The following is a 16,022-nucleotide window of genomic DNA, read 5'->3' on the forward strand; positions in this document are numbered from 1 at the left end:
AAAATAAAAAAACCACGGCGCCAGCTGCCATTAATGTCTGGCAAATACCGACATTAATATCAGATTGTAACAAACCTGTCTATTGATTTTGTTCTGTTTTTAGAAACTTCCATCCATCCGAAATGGAAATCCCTATTAAAAAAAAGAAAATAGAACAATAACAATAGGGATTTCCATTCATAAATGGAAATCCCTAATAATGATGATATAAAATAGATTATATCTATTATCTATCAATATGCAGGTAAACAATACCTTTTACTGCCAGAATGGCAATATCTACGAAATCAAATATGCCCAAGAGTATCTTTGTTAGGTGAATGAAGAAAAGTCCGGTTAAGGGACAAATATTTCTTTATAAAGCATAAAACAAGTAGTTTTTGGTGGTCGATAAACATAAAGAATAATTTTGCAATAATAAGTGACAATCTGCAAGACAATTTAATCGCATTGCATGAACAATGCGCTGCGATGAGTGTTTGTAATGTAAACCTCTACCAAAACAACATTAATTAAAAACAAAGGGGAAAAAGAAGGCTTTCTGTTATTGAGAGGAAGAAAATGATTTTGCTTAGTTTATTGAAACAAACATATTTTCCTTTAATCCAGATATGTAACGTGAAGAACCTGACAAAATGATTTCCACTAAATACATGGCCCATATTGACATCTTTTTCGAACTAATGACTGACCTTCCCTGCGTTTTGTTGTTATATAGATTTTCATTTCAAAACATGTGTAAATATATTTGAATTATATCAACACTTGATCCGCCTAAGGGGGACAAAGTATACAGGCTTTGACTGTTATTCAATCCTGTTAACTAGCATCTTTCAATGTCAAAAAAATAAAATTATTGAGAAGTCATTTAAAGACACCTTTTGGTGGAATATTTTTATAAGGACATTCTTAAAAACAAACAATTCGCCGTTCTTTCTAGAATGCTGCATGGCATCCAGGTCATCCCTTTCTGAACAGGATTTCAGTTTTTTTTCATTTGCCCTATAAGCTAGGAAGATACACAATGATTTATGTCAATATATATACATTGTATGTTGAGTTGGATTCTTGATGTTTTAGAAATAGTCCACAAAATGGGTCATTGAATCAGTCAATATAATCGTGCATGCATTCATTTGGACAAACTTTGCAGCATTTTTCCTGCCATTCTATGTTCCTTACATTCAACATTTTTAATGTCAGAATAGGAAGTTAAGGTAACAGAATCGATTGTAAATATCGCAGCGTTGAAAATAGAATCACATTTATTATCGAAAGAGTTAGATATTTGTAAGGCGATAGTTCCTTTTCGTATAGACACTCTTCGTAAAATTAAACGCATACAATCACATGCACATTGCAACGATCATCAGTTGAACACGGGAGTTTCGAGATCCCAAAACGACGTGGGTAAAGTACAATTTACCGTCAATAAGTCCCACCATCTGATGATTATGACGTCACGAAACTCACGTCAAATGATGACGTCATAATCACCAGATGGTGAGACTTATCGACGGTAAATTGTACTTTACCCACGTCGTATTGGGATCTCGAAACCGCCATATTATTTAATGCTAGGTATAACAAAACCCTCGAAAACACTCTAGCATGGTAATATTTTAACGATGTTGGATTAGAGTAAAAAGATTTAAAGAATATACTCTAAAGAATAAAAGGATAGAAAGAAATCGAAGATGAAACAAAAACTGTCAACTATATCTGAAGGCAGTATAAATCAGCTGTCCCAATTTCATGGATGGTTCATTTTTTTCATCTGTGTGGCGGTTAGAAGCAGTTGATAAGTAAATTTATTAGAAGAGTTAGTAGCTTAGTTCATTATTTATTTAAACATATCTATTGAAGAAAATATAATAAAATCAAACAGGGACTAGGCACAGTTTATTTCAATTTATCAACATATCTACGCCCTCTCCGGGTATATATATTAATATATATTTTCACATATAATAATATAACATAATCAATGCAAATAAAAAAAATTAATATGTATATATTCATAACTGATTGACATTTTTTTCTCAGCAAAAGACAGGGTGTCCCAAGAAACATTCCCTGTTTTTGACTTAATATTAACTTTTGCAAAACTTAACCTTTTTATTTTGAAACAATTTTTTATAAAGCGTTAAATTTGGGACATACCTTTTTGGAAACCCTATACATTACTCAATGTTACAATCTTCTGTCCATATTTTGTTTATTTGAATTAAGTCTTCCATAGATCATGACCTTTATTGGAAGGTGATGCCAATAAGATATCTGGACTTTTTCATTTTATATCGATGCTTTCTGGCGTATTCCTACAAAAAATAATTGCGTCACCATCCGCACATTAGCTATTGAGTTTTGAATACAACTACTCAATGAACGGTATAAAAATAAAACTTTTTAAATCTCCTTGACGGTTTAGACGTGAGGCTTAGTTAGACTCAGTGGCGTACCGCTTCCCGAGTTTGTCATCTGAAAGGAGGCCAATATCGTCCAATACTCGAACCTTGTCCTTTATAAAACGTCTGTTAACGCCGTCACCCTGCATTCAAATGTAATTTACTTCAGTTTAAGAAATTTTATAATCACGCCATCAAAGAGCTTCCCGTTTCATTATGTGAAATTTCAAATATTTTTTTGAATCTATAAATGTCAATTTTTAAAATTTTACTTTTTTATTGAAAAGGCTTATGTAAACATTAATCCTGTTAGTTACACCTGTCCATATACCCACCCGACGTATATCAACGACGTTAAGTAAAATTCCAGTTACAAGTGACATCACAGAGAACACAGCCATTAATAGTAGAGCGTCCTGGTAGGCTTGTATCTGTATTTCAAGGTTAGTACTGAAAACATCATGTATGATTTATACATAGTGTAAGAACTGTTATGTGCTTTTAAAGTAGTATTTTAAAGCAAAGCAAAATATATATTCAAACATACCCTCTGTTAAGGTTGCGAGACAAACGTATAACTACAAGAAATTTAATTTCTCATACAAGTCTACAAGTGCCACATGAGTACTAATCAACAGTAACTGACGTTATTTGAACTCTGAGTCTGATGATGATCGTTACCTGCTTTTGCTTTCCACAATTGTACCGACAGCTAGATTAGTCAAGCCTATGCAGACACGCATCAGAAAAATTGCAATCCCAGCCCCGGTCCCAAACACGGCGGGCGGTAACAAATTGATGGCCACCTGCCACATTATTATCTGCCAATCAGAATCAATGTTACATCACTCCCAACCAATCACAAACTATGTATCTTTATTTTTAACCAATCTAAGAGGATGTAATAACTTAAAATGTTATATGGTATTTTTGTTTTATTGTATCTATCAGATAAAACATTTTTAATTAGATAAATCATGATAACTTTCATGCTTTCAGGTGATACTTCTTTATACAAATTCTTTATATCAGTTTTGAATATATTTACAAGTACAGTTTATTATGCTATAAACATGTTCGAAAAATATTTTTAAAACTAATTTAACATAATGATAAATATGTTTTTGTCGTAAACAAAAGAACATTATAATGTAAATGTTATGGGAAGGTAAACGTACAACAGCAAAACTGTAGATAGTTCCTACAGCAACAGTGAATGCCAGCGGAGGGATAGAGGGACAATACGCCATCAGTAGATACACAGGGATACCTAGGGAGGTCACAGACATCGCCACCAAACCGTTACAGTCGATTTTCCTCTGTTGTAAATCAATAAAAAATGAAAAAAGACAGAATTTTCAAGAAAGATTTTCAGCAATTACTTGCATTGTTATCAAAACATATTAGTATTTGGTTTCAACAATGTAAGGAATGCGGAAGATATGACGGTATTTATCATTTAGCTTTTAATAATTTTGGAATCAAAAGCACTAGTGTTACGTTTTTACGGTATACACGTCTATATATTACGTTACGATAAAAAGCGGAAGTATTGTGAGTTTTATGGGTTTTTTATAAATGATAGTTCAGAATATTTTACGATGTATTGATCATGTTGCATTACTTAACAGATACATAAGAAAGTAATGTAACCGTATTACCAGTAGAAGAGCAGCAAACGGTGAAAAAAATACCGATCCTATGTAGGACGCTCCTGTGACGTAGGACGCTTGTACTTTAGTGTATCCGTATCTCAACTGGATATATTGTCTGTTGGGATAACGGAAAAAATAATATTGATAATTAAATATTGATAGAAAGCGCAGATCGAACAGACAGAAAGCCCGTTCGCGAAGCGAATTCTTGTTGTAGAGGTGTCTAAGTAATCGAATTAAATGTCCTATTTGTAGAGTCGGAAAACTTTCAAAGGAAACAGAAGTTTCAGAGTTGCGCAATACCGTATTCAAAGTCATACTACACTTTGAAAAATTCATAGTAAAAGTCAATGAAAGTTAAAAAAAAAGTTACAAGCATATTGTTTGTTTATTCCTTCCATTTGGATCAATCTATTTTTGATGTCACTGAATAGAATATATGCCATATTTTCAAGTACGCCATATTTTCAAAATACATTTGACTGCATAAATGCTAGGCATACTTTCAAAAACAAAAAAAAATGATTCAAGCATATTATTAATATATAAGGATAAAAACAGATGTCAAGATCATATGAAGTCGAATTACAACGGTATACATGTGCTTCAAAGAATTGAAATTTTATATTGAAAATTATTTTGATCAATCCAATAACAAATATAATTTTACATACGAAATGTTGGCAACAAAGCCGTAAAAGGTGCAGTAATGAAAGCCAAGCATGGTTATGTGGATCCAGAACGTGATCGGAAGGTTGGCGATGTCGGATAACTTCTACAAACGTAATTTGAATCAATTAGTGCATACTCCAGGAGTTAATATCATTGCTGGTATACAAATACCTCTGAAATATTTCATAGTAAAACTGAAAGCAGTTCAGGACAGAAAAAACATCTCACCGATCACAGCCTTGGAGATGCTTCCTCTAAAGACTACAGAGACCCGACGCCCAACTTCAAAACCACAAAGTCAACTACAGTTTACCATTATTTAATTCTTTTGGTGGACATTAAATGACCGAACTGCCTTCTCATCTGCGGTCAATATTGCTATGAAATGTTTCAAGGGTAACTATAACGGTAATGATAGTAAACTCTGGAATATCGAGGATGCGATTAGCGAGAAAAGACACCTGTGTTTAAATTGTATCAATTAAATATATATGACTTTGTAGCATACAAAGATAAGCTTGGTATTATGTTAAAAATTAGAAATGGGTAAGATGCCAGATATTATAATACTCGTGTTTCGTCATTACATTGGGCTTAAGGTTTATGCAAGAAAGGACCTTTTTCACAACCAATGTATTTGCGCACGAACCAACTGTATTAAAACCAAATATTGTATGTAGCAACATTAAAGTCAACCCCGAAATAATTTTTAAAAATAAAAAAAAATCTAAGGGGCCTGAACTATAACCATATTAAAAATGTTTATTAGAGGTGTACAGCAAGGTTTATTTACACAGCCAAAACGGTATCAAAATACATTTTTAAACATATATGTTTCATGTCTTCAAATGATATCATTTTCTCACTGATATAAATAACTGCATATTATAAACAGTATTCTGTAGGCATTGTTGATGAAAGAGTTCCATCACTGGAAATAACCCATAATATAGTAAATTGTTCTCAATATCATCCATTGTCTGTTCACCACAAATATTCCTGGAGGTGACTTTAACTTTTGAACAATCAAGTTAAACTTATACCCATTCGTTTTGTACTAGAAACAACAATATGAAATTGAGAGACATTAGCATTACTTACTCATATTCTTTCTACAGCATGGTATTATGTAGAATACCTTAAGCAAGTATTTATTAAATGCAAGTTTGAAAACATGTTCATATTATGAGGCTATGGCTCACATGCATTCAAACTTAATTCAACCAAAATCATAGTACATTACGTATACATATACATTTATATGTACGGCTTATAATAAATTGTGTTTTATTTTGTGAAGCCCAACAATGACATAATATTGAACAAAATATTGATAAATCTTTACAAGATCACGTAAATAGTGAATAATGATTATTTAATGGCATTATGACTTGATGATACCAGGTATTACCAATACATACGACAGGTCGACAAGCCATCTCCTGCTGGGATGCCTGGTCCAGTTTCTTTGTTCCATGATAGTCCAGTATGGCTAATAATAAACTCGCAACAATGCCCATGACACATATAAAGGCACCTATGTGGAGGAGAGAATAACAAAGTGTGTACACGAACCATTTCCCACAGAAATGATATTTAATATTCGCCAGAGATAAACGCTAAACGCAAAGCCATATATGTGACAGTTACCTGTTACCTGTTCGTATCGTCGAGGTTTTTAAATATGCCGCAGGCATCTCTGAACCATTTGTAATTTGTGGTGTCTAGAAATACTTAACATTTACATAAAAATCCAAATTAAGTCATCTTTGACGATCATGCAATACTTTCATAATTTTGGGAAGGGTCTCTAGGCTTCTTCCTACCTATCCAAAGCGCAAAAGAAAACCCAAAGAAGTCGGCGATATTTTCTGTAGTCAAAAAATTGAGTAATGTTCCTGACCGTCTCGTAAGTAGAATCAGACTGATCGGTAAAAAAGAGTCTTTGGCGAACCAATGGACAATCACCCTGTCCTGTACGACTGAAATAAACCAAAGTAGTGACATACATTATGACAAACAATATTTAGTTTTTAGACTCATTTGCTATGAAAAAATACATATTCCGACCAGGTATAATTAATTCTTCAATGTATAGAACCCCAAATAGTAGCTGGATCATAATATACAATTTAACTCCACATCTTACAAAATTATGTGCAGATAAAACGCAAATAAAATCATTATGTGCAAAGAAAGAAGTATATAGTCCAACAGTATTCAACCGCACATAATGATATAACGTTCTTCTTAATGGCCCTTCCTATAGTGCGAGACGCCTACGTACTCCGTAATGGCCCTTCGCCCAATCCGATGAGCATGCGGCCCGCAATCATCATTGGAAACATAGAAGAGGTACCTAGAACACCCACAGTTCCAGCAATGGCGAACAGAATTGCTCCGAGGGACGACAATAGGATTATCAGAACAGCTGACACTGGTGTTAAAATGAGAGAAATATCGTAAACAGATTTACGTTATCACCGACATTTAACAAATGAATGGAAACATAATAAGTATGCGTGAATGTAATGGCAGTTTTACAGGGGCCTTATTACATATAATTATATGGCAAAAATTTAGTGAAAATTGCATCACTTACAAATATCCGTTCTTTTAGTCTTGATTTTACTAGAAACGTAAATTAGATCTTTTTATTACACTACGTTAAGGATGACCTTCCAATGACGTTAAGTATTAACATATCTCATTTTGATTTGAATATTTTTTTTATATATTTTAATACTTACCACGGTTGCCAATTCTATCAATGACGTAGCCGGCTAACAGTGACGTTACAGATGATCTTCGGGAAGAGATGATTTCATATTTACATTTGTGAAACATACTTGTTTATATAATCAACGATGGGGATATGTAATGAATCAAGTTTCTGGAAATATTTCTTTCGTGCAAAATATAACCGAAACAAGTAATGTTGAAATAAGGAAGCGATTAAATCAAGCCGAAACTGATACATGGTCATGTTTTTATAACCCGTTCAAGGACCGTACAACGACAAAGGCAATCTTTTATTCTATGAAAGGCCACCACAATGTCTTTTGGGGGCGAAGGAGCAAATCAGGAGAAGCCCCTTTGCGCTTTGCAGATCGTAGAAGCGATCGATCGAGCTACAACAGTGAAACACAGTCACGCTAAAGACAGCTTTCCCATTTTACACCATCTCGTCACGATGTTTCAGTTGTGGAGGTCGTGGACAACTTAGTCTTTATCCAGTGTAAATGGACCATTCTTTACAGAAAACAAACGTAACAGAATTCAATACTTACGTCCAGTAAAGGAAGGCATGAAGGAGGTTGTATCGTGTGGGTCCCAGGCCTAAACATGTGTCGCAACAAGCTCTTACTGATTCAGTCTGGTTCGCCTGACACTGGATAGCCTAGTGAATTATATAGTTATAAATTTGGAAATACACGGAACTAATGACTGGTCAGAGATTCGAAACAATGGATGACAATAAAATTGCTCTTATGGTTCTTATGTTAACAAAATACATAATAAAAAACATAATTTTTCTCCATTGGCTTTGGAATTAACATTTTGCCTGTGAGATAAGTTCTTTGCCCGTGTGTAAGATATCGTGTGGTGTTTCAAAGCTTTTGTTTCTTCCAATCACTCAACATGTGATAGTGGGAACATCGATCAAAAATAAAATCGTGCAATTTGCTTTCGTCAGTATGCTTCAATGGGTAAGTACAATAAATAAATGTACTGATGCAATACTGTTGATTGCTGGTAAACATATTAGAAAAGTAGTTTTAGACACTTTTAGACTGCTTACAAAAAAAAACTAGCCAGGTTTAGTTTCGAAGCCCCTTTACTGTCGCAAACATTTATCTTATTTTGTTTTATTGAGATATTATTTCGTTTTATAGGAGTAATCAGCTGTCGAAATATTATGTCGTTTTAATCAAAAATATTTCGATTCATCAAAATATTATTCATATGTTTACTTTTGATATCACCACTTTGTAAAATTTGAAGATAATACGAATCAATTCGAAAAAAAAACCGAATTATTCGAATAAAAGAAATTAAATAAGTGTGAGGCATCTTCAATAGAGGGGCTCCGTATACGATTGTACGTACAGTTTCATTTTTATATTCTTTCAGAAAACGTAAAACAGAACATCTTACCTTGCTGCCCTGGAATTCGACCTGTAAAGGGCTCGGCATATCAATACAGAAGTACACGCCTGCTGCCATGAAACAGTTGAAGAATAAAATAGCGTACCTCCATTTCCCTTTGGAGAAAAACATGAAGTATAAAACAACTGTTAACTCCTACATGTGTATTACCAGAGTACATTAATTTCCTGCGTTACGCCCGCTGACTATATGATTTATTTACACCTGGTCCAGAAGAAGCCTAATACGTGTTTTCTATGAACGCGAGGCTATCTGTGACAGGTATTACAAATATATTCCAATATATGTTGGGTATAAGTTGTAAGTAATTTCGAATTTACATATAAACACAATGACTAGCCTTTAAAATTAAAAATATCTTTGATAGATATCATTAAACACAAAAATGAAATATCTATAATTTTTTTTAAAAATGTAGGCTCTCGTGCCATTATAAGTGCACAATGCATGTGCACTTTCAAATGTTTATATCAACGGATACCCATCGGGTATTCTGTTGTCAATGGGGATTATCCGGAGTTTCATTTATAAAATCATGGAAAACTGCATGATTTTGCTTCCTGCGAACTTTACTTCCGTGTGGATAAGACACAGAATTTACAGTATAATATGATCAATATATCACTGTAAATGGTTTTATTGTCAGTCTAAAATATATAATATAATGGTCAAAATTAGAATGTCCTATACTCACATTCATATGGCTTCATCTTCTTCTTAATTTGGTCTCAACAAGAATAATCCACATCTATATCAATGGATATCGAAAGTTTCTTTTAAGAAAAGTCGTTTACTATGACTGAAAATCAGTGATAAAACATTTTCAAAATTGGCTACAGGTTAACGTTTTCTAATACTGGTCCCTTTACAAAATCTGGACAATCAATGTGTTACATGTAATAGATGAAATGAAAGTTTGGAAATGATAATTTTTTATGTGATGCATATATAACACAAAATCAATAACATGCCTTCTCGCATGACGTCATACTTATAATTGATACACTTTTCAATTAAAATTGAATCAATTAAAATTTTAGTTCTTTAAACTGAAACTAAAAATAGATACAAATCAAATCGTTAACGGGAGACACAGGTCGTATTCATAGAAGAATTAAAAAATGGACTTACCACTTTTAATGGGGATATAAACCTTGCGTGTACAGATGTAGTAGAGCTATTTCATATATAAAATACAGACAACTAATGATTTTAGTATAATCTGTAATCATATGCTATATACACACAAGCGTTGTTATTAGCATATACTGTACACATAATACTATCGGTTGGAATGCTAATCGCATATTGTATCTTCGGATAGAAGTACAAAAAGTACAAAATTAAATTTCAATGTAACATCTGTCTTTCCTTTTATGGCGATATTAATTAAAAATTAAAATTCAAGTCGTTATGTAATGCATTCTTCCACACCAAACATACAATCAATACACTCAACACACCGCATACACGGGAGACGTCATTGAACAACCGTGGTTGTTAATAGCAGGATGCTGACCTTATCACCAAACCACCCACATAAGTCATACAATTAAACACTAAACCCGTTTATATTAAACCTGAATATATCAAATTGGGTTGACAAACGTCAGGGTCTCCAGTCACATTCCAACATAATACTAAAAAAGTATATGTATAACGTACATGCATATGTATTTATTTCCCATTTTCAATGAATCAGTTTGGAACCTCACTTAGTATGAAGTAGGTTATAATTCTCCTCAGTCATTTGTCAATTACATCCTGGTTTTAAGGATACACTGGCTGGATAGTAGCAGTTGAAACGTTTACCTACTGTGATATTAGACTGTGACATGAATGGGTTTACTTTATGTTTACAGGTGAGTGGGTTTTATTATCATTAAAAAAAACATTAGCCAGCTGCAGTATTCGCAAAGCACTTGTTCGATTATCTAAGCATGACGATCAGTAATATGGAAAGCTAATCATACAAAACTAATTACTATAATAAAGCAATGAAATTATACATACTTGATATATTTTGATATAAATTGAAAATATTATTTTCGAATGATATTCAATACTATATCTACCAAATCACAAATATTAGATTTCTGCTATAATGATGTTATTAGGGCTTTTCACCATGTGGTGAAAAGACCTATTGTTTTTGTTCTGTTAATTATTATTATTATTTTTATTACAAGCTAACCGATACTTACATTATATATATATATCATTGGCTTCTTAGGTAAAATATGTGTTTTCGTTTAAATATCACATACAGTGTCAATAACAATAATGACAATAAAAAAGCTAACCGATTTTTATAACATATAAAAAAAAATAGGTATAATTCTTTTTCACAAAAAATAACACGGTCAGCCACTTGAAACGTCATGATATACACGTGCATATCAAAAGGTCTCCAATACTTTTAAATGACATACATGTATGGATCAAATTACTAGTAAACGTTTCTGTCATAATTTGCGTGCCCCTATGTTTTGGCTGAGATGACCAAGATTGCATTTTACGGTCTCGGAATAGCAGTTGAGACTGCTTGTTTTACACGTGTTCATAGAAATTTAACTGTCGAAAACAGATATATCTAGATTTAATATCCCATGAAAAGTTACATAATATAAGACCACGATCGAGAGCATCGTGGGACTAGCGATAGGCCAAGGACATCTCCTTGCAGGCGGTGTATGGGATTTGCAAATTATTTAGTCTAGATGAAATAAATGATTATTCTAATTACTGGTTTATGTAAATAATGAATGTACTTGCAATATTTCCAACGTTGGACATTTTTATTTTGCTATATTAATATCGATGCTGCTATCGTTTATGCGAGGAGATGAGATGAAGAGGTTTTGCCGAGTCATCTCGGTTTTCCCTGTCGACACCAAAATAAAACTTGTATTGTAAGATAGTTACCGTGTATTCTGTTTATCCTGTAACTTTTTCATTATACATACAGAAGATGGTATTAAAAACGAAAGCAACAAATTGCCTGTTATTTACACGATTTCGCTCAAAGCGAAACGCTTCTTTGATGATCAAGAAAAGATTGCATTCACTAAACCGAATGAGTATGTACTCCTTTTTGACTACCGTGGGAAATATGTAAGCGACGTCATTCCGGTGATTGTGACGTCACTGCTTGGCGGGACTGACTGCCGTTTCATTCACTCCTACTAAAAGTGACGTCACTGGAATGTTCGGGATCAAGTCATCAAATTTAGAAATTGAACCAAACGAAAGAAATTAAACATTTATTTACTGACATCGTAATATTTTCCTATTGCAACTATTACAGGAAATTCCTATTATCCGGTATCGAGTTCTGTGCCCGACTAATGACTGAAAATGCTTTGTTTCTTGATATCGTTCCGCTTCTTTTGGTTCCTTTAAATTCGTTTAAAATGATAAACTTTTCCCATAAAGGGCGTCAGAACGCTTGTTTTCAACGGGAATAAAGTCACCGTTGTGTGATAAAGACCTTCCAAGTAAGGCAAAAGTGAATATTTTAATCAGGAAATAGTGGGCACAAAAAGTCAATTTTCTCCAAAAGTAAGCAAGTTACACTACACATAATTTTGCTGGAACACTTAAAAAATCGTTCTGATTTCAGAACAATTGGAATTATGAAGATATCTCTCTTACAGTATTTTTTATTAGTATTATTATATATAATATGTAAGTTAACAAGCTAACCGATACTTACATTATATATATATAATTGGCACCTTCTTAGGTAACATATGTTTTTCGTTTAAATATCACATACAGTGTATATAATAATGACAATAAAAAAGCCAACCGAATTTTATAACATATATATAAATTCATTTTTTCATAAAAATGATATACACGTGCAAATGACCATACGTATCAATTCACTAGTAAACGTTTCTGTCCCATAATATGCGTGCCTCTGTGTTTTTTGGCCAAGCTGTGACCAAATTTTCATTTTATGGTCTCGGAATAGCAATTGAGACTGCTTGTTTTACACATTTTCATAGAAATTTAACTGTCGAAAACAGATAAATTTAGATTTAATATCCCATTAAAAAAGTTACATAATATAGGACCACGATCGAGAGAATCTCGGGTAGCGATAGGCCAAGGACATCTCCTTGCAGGCGGTGTATGGGATTTTGCAAATTGTTTAGTCTAGATGAAATAAATGATTATTCTAATTACTGGTTTATGTAAATAATGAATTGTGCTTGCAATATTTTCAACGTTGGACATTTTTGTTTTGCTATAATTAATATCGATGCTGCTATCGTTTGCTGCGATGAGATGAGATGAGGAGGTTTTGCAGAGTTATCTCGGTTTTCCCTGTCGACACCAAAAATAAAACTTGTGATTTGAAGGTTATATGACCGTGTATTCTGTTAATGCTGCAAGTTTTTCATATACATACAGAAGATGGTATTCAAAACGAAAGCAAATTGTCTGTTATTTACACGATTTCGCTTAAAGCGGAAACGCTTCTTTGATGATCAATAAAAGTTTGCATTCACTAAACGAGATGAGTATGTACTCCTTTTTACTACCGTAGGGAAATATGTAAGCGACGTCATTCTGATGATTGTGACGTTCACTGTTTGGCGGGACTGACTGCCGTTTCATTCACTCCTACTCTAAAAGTGACGTCACTGGAATGTGTTGTGGGGGTCAAGTCAACAAATTTAGAAATGAATCAAACGAAAAGAAATTAAAAACATCTATTTACTGGGACATCGTAATATTTTTCCTATTGCAACTATTACAGCGTAAATTCATTATTATCCGACTATCGGGTTCTTGTTCGCCCGACTAATGTCGATATTACGCAGCTGAAAATGCATTGTTTCTACTTGATATTATTCCGCTCCTTTGTTGTTTATAAATTCCGTAAAATGAACTTAACCCGCAAAGGGCGTCAGAACGCTTGTTTTCAACGTGAATAAACACCGTAGTGATAAAGGACCTTCTAAGTGAAAAATTTTGCCATCAGGGAAAATTGGGACACAAAAAAGACGATTTTCTCCAAAAGTAAGTAAGTTACATTACATTAATTTTGCTGGAACACTTAAAAAATCTGTTTTGATTTCAGAACAATTGGAATTTATGAAGATACCTCTTACAGTAATTTTATTATTATTATTATATATAAATGTAGTAGTCAACAAGCTAACCGATGCTTACATTATATATATAATTGGCTTCTTAGGTAACATATGTGTTTTTTCGTTTAAATATCACATACAGTGTCTATAACAATAATGACAATAAAAAAGCTAACCGAGTTTTATATAACATATAGGTATAATTCTTTTTTTCACAAAAAATAATACGGGCAGCCACTTGAAACGTCATGATATACACCGTGCATATCAAAAGGTCTCCAATACTTTTAAAATGACATACATGTATGTATCAAATTACTAGTAAAACGTTTCTGTCATAATTTGCGTGCCCTATGTTTTGGCTGAGGTGACCAAGATTGCATTTTTACGGTCTCGGAATAGCATTGAGACTGCTTGTTTTTTACACGTGTTTCATAGATATTTAACTGTCGAAAACAGATATATCTAGATTTAATATCCCATGAAAAGTTACACAATATAAGACCACGATCGAGAGCATCGTGTGGGTAGCGATAGGCCAAGGACATCTCCTTGCAGGCGGTGTATGGGTTTGCAAATTATTTAGTCTAGATGAACATAAATGATTATTCTAATTACTGGTTAAATGTAAATAATGAAATGTACTTGCAATATTTCCAACGTCTTGGACATTTTTATTTTGCTATAATTAATATCGATGCTGCTATCGTTTGTGCGTATGAGGAGGTTTTGCCGAGTCATCTCGGTTTTCCCTGTCGACACCAAAATAAAACTTGTATTGTAAGATAGTGACCTGGTATTCTGTTTTATCCTGCAACTTTTTCATTATACATACAGAAGATGGTATTCAAAACGAAAACAAATTGCCTGATATTTACACGATTTCGCTTAAAGCGAAAATGCTTCTTTGATGATCAATGTAAAAGATGCTTTTACTAAATCGAATGAGTGTGTAACTCCTTTTTACTAACGTGGGAAATATATGTAAGCGACGTCATTCCGGTGATTGTGACGTAACTGTTTGGCGGGACTGACTGCCGTTTCATTCACTCCTACTAAAAGTGACGTCACTGGAATGTTCGGGATCAAGTCATCAAATTTAGAAAATTGAATCAAACAAAAGAAAATTAAACATCTATTTACTGACATCGTAATATTTTTCTATTTCAACTATTACAGGAAATTGTTTATAATCTGGTATCTAGTTCTGTGCCCGACTAATGTCGATATTAGAGCTGAAAATGCACTGTTTCTTGATATTGTTCCGCTTCTTTTGTTGACTTTAAATTCGTAAAATGAACTTAACCCGCGAAGGGCGTCAAAACGTTTGTTTTCAACGGGAATAAACACCGTAGTGATAAAGACCTTTCAAGTATGAACAACAGTGAATATTTGCATCAGAAAATTGGGACACAAAAAGTCGATTTTCTCCAAATGTAAGTAAGTTACCCTACATTAAGTTTGCTGGAACACTTAAGAAATTCGTTCTGATTTCAGAACAATTAGAATTATGAAAGATATCCTACTTACAGTATTTTTTATTTATTATTAATATTATATATAATGTAAGTTAAAAAGCTAACCGATACTTACATTACATATATATATAATTGGCTTCTTAGGTAAAATATGTGTTTTTCGTTTAATATCACATACAGTGTATATAACAATAATGACAATAAAAAAGCTCTAACCTTAAATTTTATCACATATATATAATACATATAATTTCTGTGTTTTTCACTGAAAAAATAATATAGGGCACGTCCACTTGAAACGTCGATGATATATACACGTGCATATCAAAAGGTCTCCAAATACTTTAAAATGACATACGTATCAAAATTACTAGTAAAACGTTTCTGTCATAATATTGCGTGCCCCTGTGTTTTGGCTGTGAGGTGATCCAGAGATTGCATTTTTACGGCCTCGAAATAGCAGTTGAGACTGCTTGTTTTGCACATGTTCATAGATATTTAACTGTCGAAAAACAGATATATCTAGATTTA

General features: G+C 33.1%; 1 protein-coding gene across 1 annotated transcript; it reads right to left on the reverse strand.

Moving 5' to 3' along the window:
- Positions 1 to 1,932: 1,932 nt before the first annotated feature.
- Positions 1,933 to 9,019, reverse strand: LOC138316864 (lysosomal dipeptide transporter MFSD1-like). The gene is made up of 12 exons (XM_069258513.1): positions 8,894 to 9,019; positions 8,026 to 8,135; positions 7,486 to 7,541; positions 7,023 to 7,172; positions 6,562 to 6,717; positions 6,157 to 6,272; positions 4,738 to 4,838; positions 4,070 to 4,178; positions 3,587 to 3,727; positions 3,090 to 3,229; positions 2,744 to 2,858; positions 1,933 to 2,551 (listed from the first exon to the last, which is right to left on the reverse strand). Exons 1-12 carry the CDS (start codon positions 9,014 to 9,016, stop codon positions 2,441 to 2,443), a joined length of 1,428 nt encoding a protein of 475 aa, XP_069114614.1. The 5' UTR covers positions 9,017 to 9,019; the 3' UTR covers positions 1,933 to 2,440.
- Between the last annotated feature and the right edge of the window lie 7,003 nt (positions 9,020 to 16,022).

The sequence above is a fragment of the Argopecten irradians genome, chromosome 2 (assembly GCF_041381155.1).
Source record: "Argopecten irradians isolate NY chromosome 2, Ai_NY, whole genome shotgun sequence".
In the NCBI taxonomy this organism is placed as follows: Eukaryota; Metazoa; Mollusca; class Bivalvia; order Pectinida; family Pectinidae; genus Argopecten; species Argopecten irradians.

What these genes read in the sequence shown, in the direction of transcription:
- LOC138316864 (XM_069258513.1), bottom strand. Translation starts at nt 9,016, where the DNA reads ATGTTTTTCTCCAAAGGGAAATGGAGGTACGCTATTTTATTCTTCAAC. An exon ending in TTCTTTTGCGCTTTGGATAG is followed by an intron (nt 6,273 to 6,561) that starts GTAGGAAGAAGC and finishes TCCTCCACATAG; the next exon opens with GTGCCTTTATATGTGTCATG. An exon ending in GGCTTTGTTGCCAACATTTC is followed by an intron (nt 4,179 to 4,737) that starts GTATGTAAAATT and finishes TTATCCCAACAG; the next exon opens with ACAATATATCCAGTTGAGAT.